The sequence below is a fragment of the Thunnus thynnus genome, chromosome 3 (genome assembly GCF_963924715.1).
Source record: "Thunnus thynnus chromosome 3, fThuThy2.1, whole genome shotgun sequence".
Lineage (NCBI taxonomy): Eukaryota > Metazoa > Chordata > Actinopteri > Scombriformes > Scombridae > Thunnus > Thunnus thynnus.
Window position 1 is genome coordinate 37,913,766 of NC_089519.1, and position 13,410 is coordinate 37,927,175.

Sequence of the window (13,410 nt, forward strand, 5' to 3'; positions counted from 1 at the left end):
AATTGAGTTTTGGTTTGATCTCTCTATGACATTCCTACGGGCCATGGCGGCCATTTTAGTTACATAGGTGGCACTAGAGAGCACATTTTGGCACTTGGGGTTAATTTTTACATTTTATCAAATTTTTCGCCAGACCTGATGTGCGTGCCAAATTTGGTGAGTTTTTGAACATGTTTAGGGGGTCAAATTTAGGTGTGATGTAATAATAAAGAAAGAAACAAACAACCAACTGTTTACTGTTACTGTTTTACAGCAGTCCTCTGCCTTCTGGGCTCGGTCCCTAAATATAGAACGTATGTTATTTAATCTAACATGTTCTGCTCTGAAATCCTCCTTCACTCTTTTACAGTGAGGAGGGATGAAACATGTATGAAACATGTATGAAACATGTATGAAACATGTATGAAACATGTATGAAACACGTATGATGCCTCGTCCGCAGCCTCTCGTCGGACCACTCAGCCGCCTCTCCGGCTGCTCTCATCAACAACACTGTTTCCTCACTGGGGAAACACCCAGAATGCACTGCTGCTCCATTAGCAGCCTTCACAGACTCTGAGCGTCTGTCTGTGACTGAACGAAAAATGAAAAGCTTGATTTCACACTGATGGACTGAAGCGAGGGGTTAAATCCCGCCGGACGCCTCAACTGCCTCCACTCAACAACTCTGTTTTCCTCGTTCCTACGGAAGCCCAAACAGGATTTAATTATCTCTACTCTTTGTTTTCCTTTATTGACAAAAGTAATTATTCCATTGTGATGAGAAGGTTAATTATCTTTCATGTTGAGATCACGTATTATCGCAGTAGGATAAAGTTGTTGTCATGGTTTCATAATTATAAGAGCTATTTAAATAAACTCTATTATTATTAATAATGCTTGCTTCTAATATACTGTAGGTATATGCCAAAAAATAGGAATATATATATATATATATATATATATATATATATATATATGTATGTATGTATTATATACAGTACCAGAAGCTCAGAACAAGAGTCAATAAATCCAGTAAATCCTGACATATATTTGGACTGTTTTTCTCCAGTAGACTTGTCTGAACTAACTTCAATGAATTGTTCAGCTAAACCATCAACCTGTCTCTTAGATCCCATCCCAACTAGGCTGCTTAAGGAAGCCTTACCCTTAGTGAGCACTTCTTTACTAGATATGATCAATCTGTCTTTAGTAACAGGCTATGTACCACAGTCCTTTAAAGTAGCTGTAATTAAACCTCTTCTTAAAAAGCCTACTCTTGATTCAGGTGTTTTAGCCAATTATAGACCTATATCTAACCTTCCATTTCTATCCAAGATCCTTGAGAAAGCAGTCTCTAATCAGTTATGTGACTTTCTACATAACAATAGTTAATTTGAGGATTTTCAGTCAGGATTTAGAGGCATCATAGCACAGAGACAGCACTGGTGAAAGTCACAAATGACCTCCTAACTGCATCAGACAAAGGATTTGTCTCTATACTTGTCCTGTTAGATCTTAGTGCTGCATTCGACACAATTGACCATCAAATCCTTTTGCAGAGACTGGAACATTTAATTGGCATTAAAGGAACTGCATTAACCTGGTTTAAGTCCTATTTATCAGACCGATTTCAGTTTGTACATGTGAATGATGAATCCTCCGTGAAGGCAAAAGTTAGACACGGAGTTCCACAAGGTTCTGTACTTGGACCGATACTATTCACCTTGTATATGCTTCCATTAGGTAATATTATTAGGAAACACACATTTTTATTGTTATGCAGATGATACCCAATTATATTTATCAATGAAGCCAGATGAACCCAATCAGTTAAACAAACTCCAAACATGCCTTAACGACATAAAGACCTGGATGACCTGCAATTTTCTACTACTAAATTCAGATAAAACTGAAGTTATTGTGCTTGGCCCTAAACACCTTAGAAACACATTATCTAATGATATAGCTACTCTGGATGGCATTACCCTGGCCTCCAGCACCACCGTAAGGAATCTGGGAGTTATCTTTGATCAGGATATGTCCTTTAACTCCCACATAAATCAAATTTCAAGGACTGCCTTTTTTCACTTACGTAATATCACAAAAATCAGGCACATCCTGTCCCTAAAAGATGCAGAAAAACTAGTTCACGCATTTGTTACTTCTAGGCTGGATTATTGCAATTCCTTATTATCAGGCTGCCCTAACAAGTCTCTAAAGACTCTCCAGCTGGTCCAGAACGCAGCTGCACGTGTTCTGACTAAAACTAGAAAAAGAGACCACATTTCTCCCATTTTAGCTTCACTACATTGGCTTCCTGTAAAATCTAGAATAGAATTTAAAATCCTTCTCCTAACTTACAAAGCCCTTAATGGTCAGGCACCATCATATCTTGAAGAGCTCATAATACCGTATTATCCCACTAGAACACTGCGCTCCCAGTATGCAGGCTTACTGGTGGTCCCTACAGTCTTTAAAAGTAGAATGGGAGGCAGAGCCTTCAGCTATCAGGCTCCTCTTCTATGGAACCATCTACCGGATTCAGTCCGGGGTGCAGACACCCTCTCTATGTTTAAGAGTAGGCTTAAAACTTTCCTTTTTGATAAAGCTTATAGTTAGGGCTGACCAGGCTCGCCTTGGATCAGCCCTTAGTTATGCTGCTATAGGCCTAGACTACTGGGGGACTTCCCATGATGCACTGAGCTCCTCTCTCCTCCTCCTCCTCTCCATCTGTATGCATTCATGTAACATCAATGCATGTCACTAACTTTGCCTCTTCCCCGGAGTTTTTTGTGCTTTCTCATCTCACAGAAAAACCTGACTCCCGGGCCGAACCTTCGCGGTCCTTCACAGTCCTGATGGCATCCTTCCCTGGCTGTTGCTGCTTGTGCTTGTTGTTGTTTGTTGTTGTCATTGTTTTTCTTCTGTCCCCCCTCCCCCTTTCCCTCTCTCTTTCTCTCTCTCAACCCAACCGGTCAAAGCAGATGGCCGCCCACCAAGAGCCGGGGTCTGCTTGAGGTTTCTACCCGTTAAAGGGGAGTTTTTCCTTACCGCTGTCGCCAAGTGCTGCTCATGGGGGAACTGTTGGGTCTCTGTAAATTAAAGAGTATGGTCTTGACCTGCTCTATGTGAAAAGTGCCTTGAGATGACTTCTGTTGTGATATGGCGCTATATAAATAAAGATTGATTGATTGATGATTGATTGAGCAACAGCAAAATAAGCTGTTTGTCATTGGCAGAGAAGATTTGGCAAATTTTTCATGGGCGCAACCCACATACTCTGCTGCTCATCCCATTAATGCTTGTTCTTTACAAATATGGCTCCATTTAAAAGGGAAATAAACAGGCTTTCCAACGATTTATTGCCAAGAAGCATCGTTACAACAAAGACAGAATCTACCAAACACAAATTTCCTTACTTTTTGTGCTAAGTTTATATATATATAAATACTAAAAATTTGTGTCTGATATGATTTTTCCACAAAAAAGTTAAATTACCTTGTTAAAAGTTTTTTCTCCTTCATGAAAAGTGTCTTTGTTTGAGCAAAGTTATCTTAGAGATGTGTTTTCTGGTCCTGATCCCAATCAGTCGTTTGCAAATATCTATCAATCTGTATTTGCCAATACAGAGTCTGATCTGATATTTCTATTTAGCTAAATATTGATTAAACATGTATCTGACACATTAAAACAATCACTGTAGCTACTAAAGTAAACTTGCCTTTTTTCATGAGTTTCTTGATTGAAATATTGAAAATCCTGATTCAAAACTACAAAGCAGAGCTACAGAAACACTCTGTGCAGCGATGTTCAATCTGCTCGTCTCCTACGTCTGAAGCTGAAGTATCTTAAAGTTCCACCGACGGCCGCTAGCTGCTCCAACTGACTCCTGTTCAAAAAGCCTCAACTTCTCTCCAGAGATATTGAGTCAACGAGTCATTCTGGTCTCAATCTCTAAATTCAGACCCTCTAATAAGTGTGCAGGTGGTCATCTTGGAAATTATTGCTCCGTTAATAAGATTTGAAGACTTGTGTCTGCTGTGTGTTAGCTCAAGTGTGCGACGCTTGGTGTTCTCAGTAAGCTAGTATTAGCTTGGGTCCGAGGTAGCGTGGCGTGTTTCCAGAGTGTGAAAGGCAACACTCCTTATCTGGAAGGTCCTGGCTCTGAATGGAAAAGATGGTGCCGACCAGAAGCTGCAACTCTGGGCTTCAACCGACTCCAGTAAAACCAACAGATGACGTCGCAACTCGCTACGTCCAGCTTTATACGCAGCGTATGGTGGTGTGACAGAGTGGAGCTTCTTCCCTCACAAGTGATCTTTGTTCGAGTACAGACACATAAACTGTCAACAGACGAGTTTCATTTTGTCATCAAGTGACTCAGATTTAATTAGTGACAGCTGATATGAGCTGCCGCCCAACACGTTTGTCTTTTTAACCGCTGAAAGTGACATGAGAGTTACTCTCTTTTCACATTCATACTTTCATTATAGATGAATCTGTCGATAATTTTAATTAATCGATTAGTTGTTTGGTCCCATAAAATGTCAATCAATGTTTCTCAAAGTCCAAGATGACTTCCTCAAATGTCTTGTTTTATCCACAACACAAAGATATTCAGTTTACTGTCATAAAGGACTAAAGAAACCAGAAAATATTCACATTTAAGAAGCTGAAATCAGGGAATTTTAGCATCTTTTTCTTTAAAAAAATTACTCAAAATGATTATAAAAATAGTTGGTAATTAATTTAATAGTTATTTATTATTAGATATTATTAATAGTTAAGTTAACTTTACTTCCACTGTGACATGAGGTTGGACCTACTGTCTGTCCCTAAAGTCCGTACTGACACTCTGCTTCCTCTGCTCGGAATCAGTTGCCGAACCACCTGAATCCTCGTCTCACTGGACGTATTTACAGGAAATTTAAATAACCTGGACGCAGCAACATCTGGCTGATTCAGTTTGATCCTTGATGCTGATGACTTGTGACCATAGACTGTAAAAAATATGGACGTCATGGGCGACTCCCAGCTAATCAAAGAGGAGGAGCTGAGGCGGCTGAATGATGCCCGGTCGCTGAAAAAAGCCATCTAGCGGTTAGCGACCTGTCAAAGCAGCCACGTCCTTAATTATACAAAACTTTACGGCTGAATAAAGTGAGTTATAAAAAAATTCATCTCTGAAATTAGCTATAGAGACTAAAACCGTTGTTTGTACCAGGCTGTAAACATGTTTATTCCTTATTTTAACATGAGAGTCTTGACTCGCTTTTGGAGTCTCAAGTGGCCGTTTGAGGAACTGCAGTTTTTTGGCTTCATGTTTCAGTGCCGGAGGTTCCTGCTTGATTGTGACGAATACTGATGAATATTTTTGACATTTTCATTTATTCTTTATTTTCAGTGTAATTGTTATATGTTTTCATGTCTGATTTTTTTAATCTCAATGAGACTTTTCCTGGTTAAATAAATAAATAAATAGATCTCTTTGGACTCTGAAGTGCTCCTCATGTCGGTGGATCAGCTGACTGTCGCAGGTCGGCCATCTTTAACCAGATCAGTGTCAGACTGCTGTGCTCTGAGTTCTTCTTACAGCAGCTTTAGATAAACTGGATTATTACCTTTTCCATCAGCTTCCCCCTGAATCAAACACCAGACACCAGCCTGATGTGTTGCACCGTAGCAACATGACGGATTTAAAAGATTTTCTCTTTGCTACACTGGAGGGTTTTTGGCATTTTTGACCCGTCAGCACTTCAGCGCTGCTCAGTCCTGACCTTTCTCTCTACACCCACAGGAAGTAATTACATGCTGTGAAGTCACTGGATGAATGTTAAACAGTCCACTCCATCATCCCGCTGAGACTCGCCGTGCCACATCCTGCAGTCTGGGTTGCATCGTCTTCAAATTTCATGCTTCAGCCGGCTGGACGGGCGGACAGCGTGAGCCGACGTCTGCGTTTCATACAGTTCTGCTTCTTCACAAAGCAAAAGTTGGTTGTGTTGTGGATATTTCTGAGCGATGGTCGACACATCAGTGGAGAGAAGCACGCACGAGCCTTTGATGTCTTCATGCTGAGAATGTTTATTGAAGTTACTTGATCGAGGAGAATCGTAAACAGCGAACATCCAAGTTGTTGTAACTCAGATGCTGTCTCTTTAGTCTTTAGCCAGGCGGCAACCTCCGGGGCTGTAAAATGAAGCCAAAAACTGCAGTTCCTTGAACGACCACTTGAGGCTCCAAAAGCGAGTCAATCCCCATAGACCCCCATGTTAAAATGCCCAACTTTACAGCAGAAATAAACATGTTTACAGCCTGGTACAAACAACGGTTTTGTTTTTTTTATAACTCACCCGTTTAAATGTTATTAAGCCGTAAAGTTCTGCATAATGAAGGACATGGCTGCTTTGAGTGACAGGTCCGCCAGCCGCTAGGTGGCTTGTTTCAGCCATTCGGCCCGCCTCTTTGCCCATTTTTGATTGGCTGGGAGTTAGGCAGCGTCACGCACTGCCAAGATGGCGACGGCCGGAGCGGCTCGCTTTGAGCTTTGAAACCGCTCCTCAGAAACCAACGAGTGACGTCACGGTAACTACGTCCATATTTTTATACAGTCTATGTCTTTAACCCAAGCAGATCGGCCTACAATATGAAAAATTGGTCTGATTGGTTCGCTAGTTTCTAAACAAAGGACGGCACTTTACTCGTGACATCTTAAGTCGCGTTGCATTGAGCCTCAGGTCAACACATCTGTGTTGTCTGGAAGGGTCCTCTGTGGTCTTGGCTCACCATGGCGATGCTGATATCAAAACATCACAGACAGCTGACGTCTCGAGGAGAGATTAAGAATTACAGCGTGACCTCAAGGCTCAGTTTGTAACCTGTATAACAGGTTGGATCAGATTTTCTGTTTGTTTGAAACTAATTTCTATGAAAATCAAACTACAGACAGTTTATACATCAAAGTCGACCTTCTTCTGAATCTCAGACCCACAAAATGCATTGATGAATGTTTCCAATTCAGCAAATGGTTTTCTAATATTAACGACGCTCAGCTGACCTTAAAACACAGCTGAGCTGACATATTATTGAGGAAAATGGCAAATGTATTTCAGAGCTGCTATCACGCCCTCTCACAGTTAAATAAGGCTGGCAGCTCGATGAAAAGGTCAGTGACTGAATAAAAAGATCCAACTACAGCTGGAAGACTTTCCTGGAAGCTTCTCTGAGGCTCCTACTGGCCCCGACTATACATGACAGCACTAAAGAGCTGAAATTACTAGAAGATTCATCAATTAGTCCATTGACAGAAAATTAATTGGCAACAATTTCATAACTGATTAATCATTTAAGTCCTTTTTTAAGCAAAAATACCAACAGTTCTTTGGCAGCAGCTTCTCACATGTGAATATTTTCCAGTTTTCCAGGACAGTAAACTCAACATCTTTGTGTTTCTCAGACAGAACGAGTCTGAATATGTTCACTGGGGCTTCAGGGAACAACAATCAACATTTTACTCACTGATCAATCAACAGATTATTAAAGAAAATAATGACAGGACTCCTATGATGGAATAATACAACAAATGAGCTCAATAGAAACTAAAACTATTAAAGTCTTCAGACTAGTACAGACTGAACTTCACTGTATAACTAATTAAAGGATATGAAGTAAACCTGGAGCTTCTGGACTTGTTCCTTTGAGGCAGATTTGTGATTCAGGTCTTTTTAAATAAAACTGACTGGACTATTATTACACCTGCTTACTGGTTATACTGTATTCTACTGAACTATTGTGGAACCAGTGGTGGAAAGAATCCTCAGATCTGTTACTTAAGTCAAAATACCAAAACATTCATGTAATTCTGGTTGTTTCATCACGTCAGCGTTCAGTCTGAAAGCGCCGACGCAGCGACGTTTCAGCTCCAGACTGTGATGAATGTGGATGTGAAACGACTCAAGAATCAGCTGTAACTGATTACTGTTATTTAACACCGAAGAAGACGAATCATCAAGCTGCGTCTGATGAACAAACGGACTCAACCAGAGTTACTTCTATTAACATCAGTGAAATCAAACTTCACCTTAAAGTCTGTAAATACTTGTTTTCACATCATAAGTGTGTTTCTATGATATCAAATGTTCCTGACTGAATAAGGACATCTGCAAACAACTGTCAGCACATTTGACGTCACTCATTGCGGGTGACGTCACGGTAACTACGTCTATATTTTTATACAGTCTATGGTTTTAATTTACAAACTAAATGTTCCAGTTTGAACAACAAACTGACACCACGAGCCTCTGAAACCTGTTTAACTTTCTCCTTTAAACCCTCATGTTTCATTCTGAGCGGCGTGCTGACAGTAAACTGCCCCCCCCCCCCCCCCCCCCCCGGCTGGTCTCTGTTAGCTCGGTGCTAACGTTACGTTTCTTTTACAGCATCATGTGTTTTAGATTCATATGAAATGATGCATTTCTTCTGATCACAGTGACAGAAATCTGAAAAAAAAAAGACACTTTCACATCCAGACTGTGAAGGTCAGACAGAAGCTACGACCTTCATCTTAAGTTTTTCACAATATCACACTCGTGTTTTAAGCCTGAAGAACGACAGACGACCTTCATCCGTCCGCCGTCGTCAACACAAACATCTGTGCCGTCGCTGCAGTCGACGTGTGTGAACTCTTTGTCTGTAGCCATGGTTACCAACCATCTTCCTTAAGGGACCCTGTTATTTTGCTATATAAATAACACTGTAAATGTTGGAAATAACTATTAAATTTAGCTGTTTTCTTCACAGACATGAATGAAATGCTGAGACACGTGTCTAAAACAACCCTTAAAATCAACACAGATGTTTCTATCGACCGTGATAATACACCGCTTTGATATATTAATTGATCTAATATGAAATAACTGAATCTCAATATGAGGAAAACTGATATTTGCTGCATTAGTTCTATTTAATAAGAGAAACAATAAAAGTCCACCGACCTCGTCCACGTTCTCGAAGGCGTTGATGACATCATAAGGCAGGCAGGACAGCAGGTCGATGACGAACCAGGTCTTGACATAGTTCATGCGGATGAGTTTGGGGTCGGAGATGACCTCACCGGCCGGCCCGACGAACGTGGTGTGGAAGTTGAGGACGATGTCGACGAGGAAGATGACGTCCACGATGCTGTCCACCACCAGCCAGGTGACGTTGTTCTGCTTGGTCTTGAAGGAGACGTTGTAGGGCACCATGATGGCGGTGTAGAAGGTGAGGATGAGGATGACCCAGTCCCACGTGGTCTTAAAGAGGCAGTAGTGCAGGATGATGTGCGGCGGCGTTTTCGGAGTTTCCTGTTTGTACTGAGGCAGGATGTCCGAGCCCAGCTGGAGAACCTGAGAGACAAAATACAACAAACTGACCGTTGAGGTGAATTTCATTTAATTATCATATCATATAAAGTGAATGAAAAGACTTGATCTGAGACCGACTGAGTGTTAAGTTATTAACTTTTCACGTCATTATATATAATAAACATTTCGTGTATGTTTGGTTTCTTTTTTCTGTGCTTTGGTACTTTTATCTACAGCATTTCCTGTGATTAAATTTAATTAAAAGGAGGGAAAAAAATGATGGAAGCCACTAAAATAAAACCACCTGCATGTACCAACAGAAACAAGCTTTTAATTTTCAAGAAAAAACAAATAAAACAAACAAATGATACACATTTCATTTTTGTGTGACTAAATAAATCAAGGATTTTACTGAGCTGAGCCTTTATAAATAACTCTGTGTATAAAATCAATAATATAATAATATGATCAGAGTCGTCATGTATGGATTAATTCATTAGTGCCGGCAGTAATTATTATCAGTCACAGCTGCTTACAGCTGAAGATGTTTGAAGAAAACTCATAAAGTACATTTAACCATTTTTATTTCTAATTATCTGTTTAAATACACAAAACAAGTTTGTTGAGATCAAAATATCTTTTTTTCCCAGCGGTGGAAGAAGTTCTGAGATTATTTACTGAAGTACAAGTAGAAATATCACAATCACAAAATATTCCATTACCAGTAAACCTCCTGCGTTCAAAATCTTTGTTGCTGTGTCTCAAATCTCATAATTCTGTACTTACACATTTTGAGTGCATAAGTGCGTTCACACTGAGAAGTATGGAAAAATGCACTGTGAGAACTAGGATGGTGCACTCAAAACGGTCAAAAAGTTGAGTGTGGAACTATGGACGCTTCTCGCCCTCAATGGTCGCCATCTTGGCTACGTAGCGGAACGGGAGGGACCATTTTTCAAACTGGAAATGGCGGCCGAGTACATTGTAACTACGGTGAACATCACCGCATTATATAAATGTAAGTTATACATGTGTTTTTTAGCACTAAGCACCACTATACTGTTGTCACTGTTGTCACTGTTGTCAGAACCTTTTCTTGTGAATTCGCGGCCATCAAAGGTTCTCCTGAACGCTTGGAAGAGGAGGGTGATGGGAGGGTTTTTCATTTTGGTCTCAATCTGCAACCTCGCCGCTAGAAGCCAGTAAATCTTACAAACTGGTCCTTTAACGTAATAATCTCAAAGATTCTCTGCTTTATTCTCTTTGACGATACCTGTGGCGATAAGCGGTAAATGCAGGTGTGGTTTTTTAACGTAACTTCCACGGATGTCCCAGAGTTCCAAACAGTGTCACACATCGTGAAAAATTAGCTTTTTTGTCCACCGGCCAAATGGTTAGTGGTGAATGTTCAGTAGATTAACATTGTTTTGTTGGCTGGTGACTGAAGCAACCAGCCTCTTGCGTATTTTACCAGCAAATTTTGTTCCCTGGTGTCACCTGTGTGACGTCAGACCGGAAAAAATGGTTCGCCACTTCACACCATGGATGTATAATAAGAGCTGGATAGGGCGCCGCTGCTCAGCCTTGCAGCCAGTTTTTCCCAGTGGCCACTCGTGGTATTGCAGCGAAAAATCCCCCTGCGGCCCAAAAAGCATGTTCCCCTATAGACCACCATTGTAGAAGAGACGCCTGTAAAACTGTTGACAGGACACCTCGAACTGCAAACAACGTCAATTATGAGTCTTTTTGTTATGGTCTTTTGATCCATGGAGGTTTTATATTTGTAAAACTTTCCTCGAGCCGAGAAAAGCGATTTAAAAATCCGTGACAATTTCATGACAATGTCATGACAATGTAAAGTCTATGAGCCGAGCGGGAGCTCGTGAGCGGGGCCACACAACGCGGAAGCAAACCCGGAAGCTAGAAACTTTTTTTGGCGTATGCGCCAGGTGAGCGGTTCCTACAGGACTGAATGGGCGCCATGTTTAGTCCAGTATCCAGCTCTAATAATACATCCGTGTTTCACACACACAAGTGAGCTGAAGAGCGAGTCCGTTGCGTTAGCTCCGCCTTCCCTCTCTGGTGGACCAACCACTGCTGGCTGATGGAAACGCATCACTGATCACAGCGGGTCACAGGCTCAGTCACCACAACAGCTAATTAGAATCTACAATGATGCATATTTTATTCAGTTATCATTTGTTTTATGTATAAAATATTGAGCTGAAAAGTAACTATAGCTGTGAAACATACAGTATGTACTGTAGTGAAGAGAAAAGAAGCATGAAATGGAAATATTCAAATATTCATTTTATGGTTTTATATTTAAAATCTGCTGGTACAAACAAATACATGATATGAGCTGCATAAAATGTGAAATGTTAAATTATATCTCATTTCATTTGCAATTTGCCCTGAAGCCTCGTTACTATTGAACCACCTTTTTATTTATTTATTAGATCTTTTGATGAATTTTAATAACTTTAATAGTTCTTCATCTCCTAAATATTAGCCTAATTTAAACGAAACAAAGCAGCTGATCTGAACTGTAACACGCAGGTGATTATTTCCTCTTCAGTGTCACAGAATATAAAGAAATAACCGACAGTTAACTGGTTTCAGTCCGTTCACTGTGTTTCCAGTTTAACGGACACTTTGATCCACAGAGACGTCCAGTGTTCAAGTGTTTATAGTGAGCTTCATGACAGCTTAAAAACTGTTGTTGATGTTTTTAAAACCTCCTGAACAGAAGAAATAATAATGTTACCATTCGAAAAAGACTAAGCAGCAGCATCATTTAACTTAATTAGACTTTTGTTGGATGTTTTTCCTCATTTCCTGTCATCCCTCTACTTTCATCTGTCACGTTACAACACAATACAGAAGCTAAAGATGCTCCTCTGATTCCTCCTCTTTTTAATATTCCGGATACTAAAATGTTTCTGAAGCTAGAATCTAGGGCTGCGACCAACAATTATCTTAATTATTGATTATATTGCAAATTGTTTTTCCTGTTTTGTCCAACCAGCACGTAAAGATATTCAATTTACTGGCAAATCATCACATTTTAGAAGCTGAAAACAGAAAATATTTGGCATTTTTGCTTGAAAAATGAATAATCAGTTATCAAAATAGTTACCTGTTAATTTTCTGTTGATCTACTAATTGTTTTAATTTGTATTTTATTGAGTTTTTAAGGAGCTCTGATTACCGTTCATGTTTAACAGCAGCTTCAGTCTGAAGTAAACAACAACAGGAAGTACCTCCATCCATCTGAACACTCAGATAGCAGAAGACAGCGGCTGTCAGAGGTACTTTAGGCTGTTGGCTTTGTTTCAGATCCATTTACAGAACTTCTAATAAAAGTAATTCTCGTCTGCAATTCTGCAATTAAATCAATTCCTTCTTGTGCCGTCCAGCGCTGATTACTGCTGAACGGTGTTCTCAGTGAGTGAAGAGAAGTGCGGTCATTTATTATACATCACATCTGCTACAGAGTCTGAAACAAACAGAAAGCTTTTCCGATGCCACTAAGGTACCATAACAGACAGAGGTGAGTCCATCGGAGCTGATCTATCTGTGTCGGTCCAAACGTCGATTTCTGCTCTTTCTGTATCTCATCGCAGGAAAAGATCAGACTGAAGGTCTTTGGACACCAAGTGCATTTTTTTCGTTTTTTAATCCATCATCCATCACAGAAACCTTGCACACTGAGTCCGATGCGTTTTATGACTATATTCGTTGTGAAAATTCGCCATACGAGGCAAAATGGAGTCGTCAAGCAGGGAGGATGATTTTGTGGAAACAGAAAGAACCACACAGTAAAAAGAAGACCACCAATTTCCACGATCCAATTGATCCTGAACAGCGGCTGGCTGAGCAGCCTTTCGACCGGATCCACAGATTTTCAGGGGACAGCCTCAAAATGAGATGATGATCAATAGTTGTCCTGTGATCAGTCTGTGTATAACTTCTCTGCTGGAGCTGATAGTATCAGTGTTTCCAGGCTGTGTTGTTTGCCTGTACGGTGGCTCTGAGTGGTCAAACAACTCTGTAAAGGCTTTTGACGGACGTAAAAATCAAC

At 40.4% G+C, this 13,410-nt stretch overlaps 1 protein-coding gene across 4 annotated transcripts in view; it reads right to left on the minus strand.

Annotated features, from left to right (window-relative positions):
* kcnh1b (potassium voltage-gated channel, subfamily H (eag-related), member 1b) overlaps nucleotides 1-13,410 on the minus strand; it is a 68,937-nt gene that overhangs the window by 40,786 nt on the left and 14,741 nt on the right. For all 4 annotated transcript variants that reach the window (XR_010927959.1, XM_067585744.1, XM_067585746.1 and 1 more), the window contains exon 6: nucleotides 8,976-9,368. Coding sequence is in view for 3 of the 4 variants with exons in the window: in XM_067585744.1 (XP_067441845.1) it covers nucleotides 8,976-9,368 (393 nt within the window). In the remaining variant the exon portion in view is untranslated. The remainder of the gene's footprint in view (nucleotides 1-8,975; nucleotides 9,369-13,410) is intronic.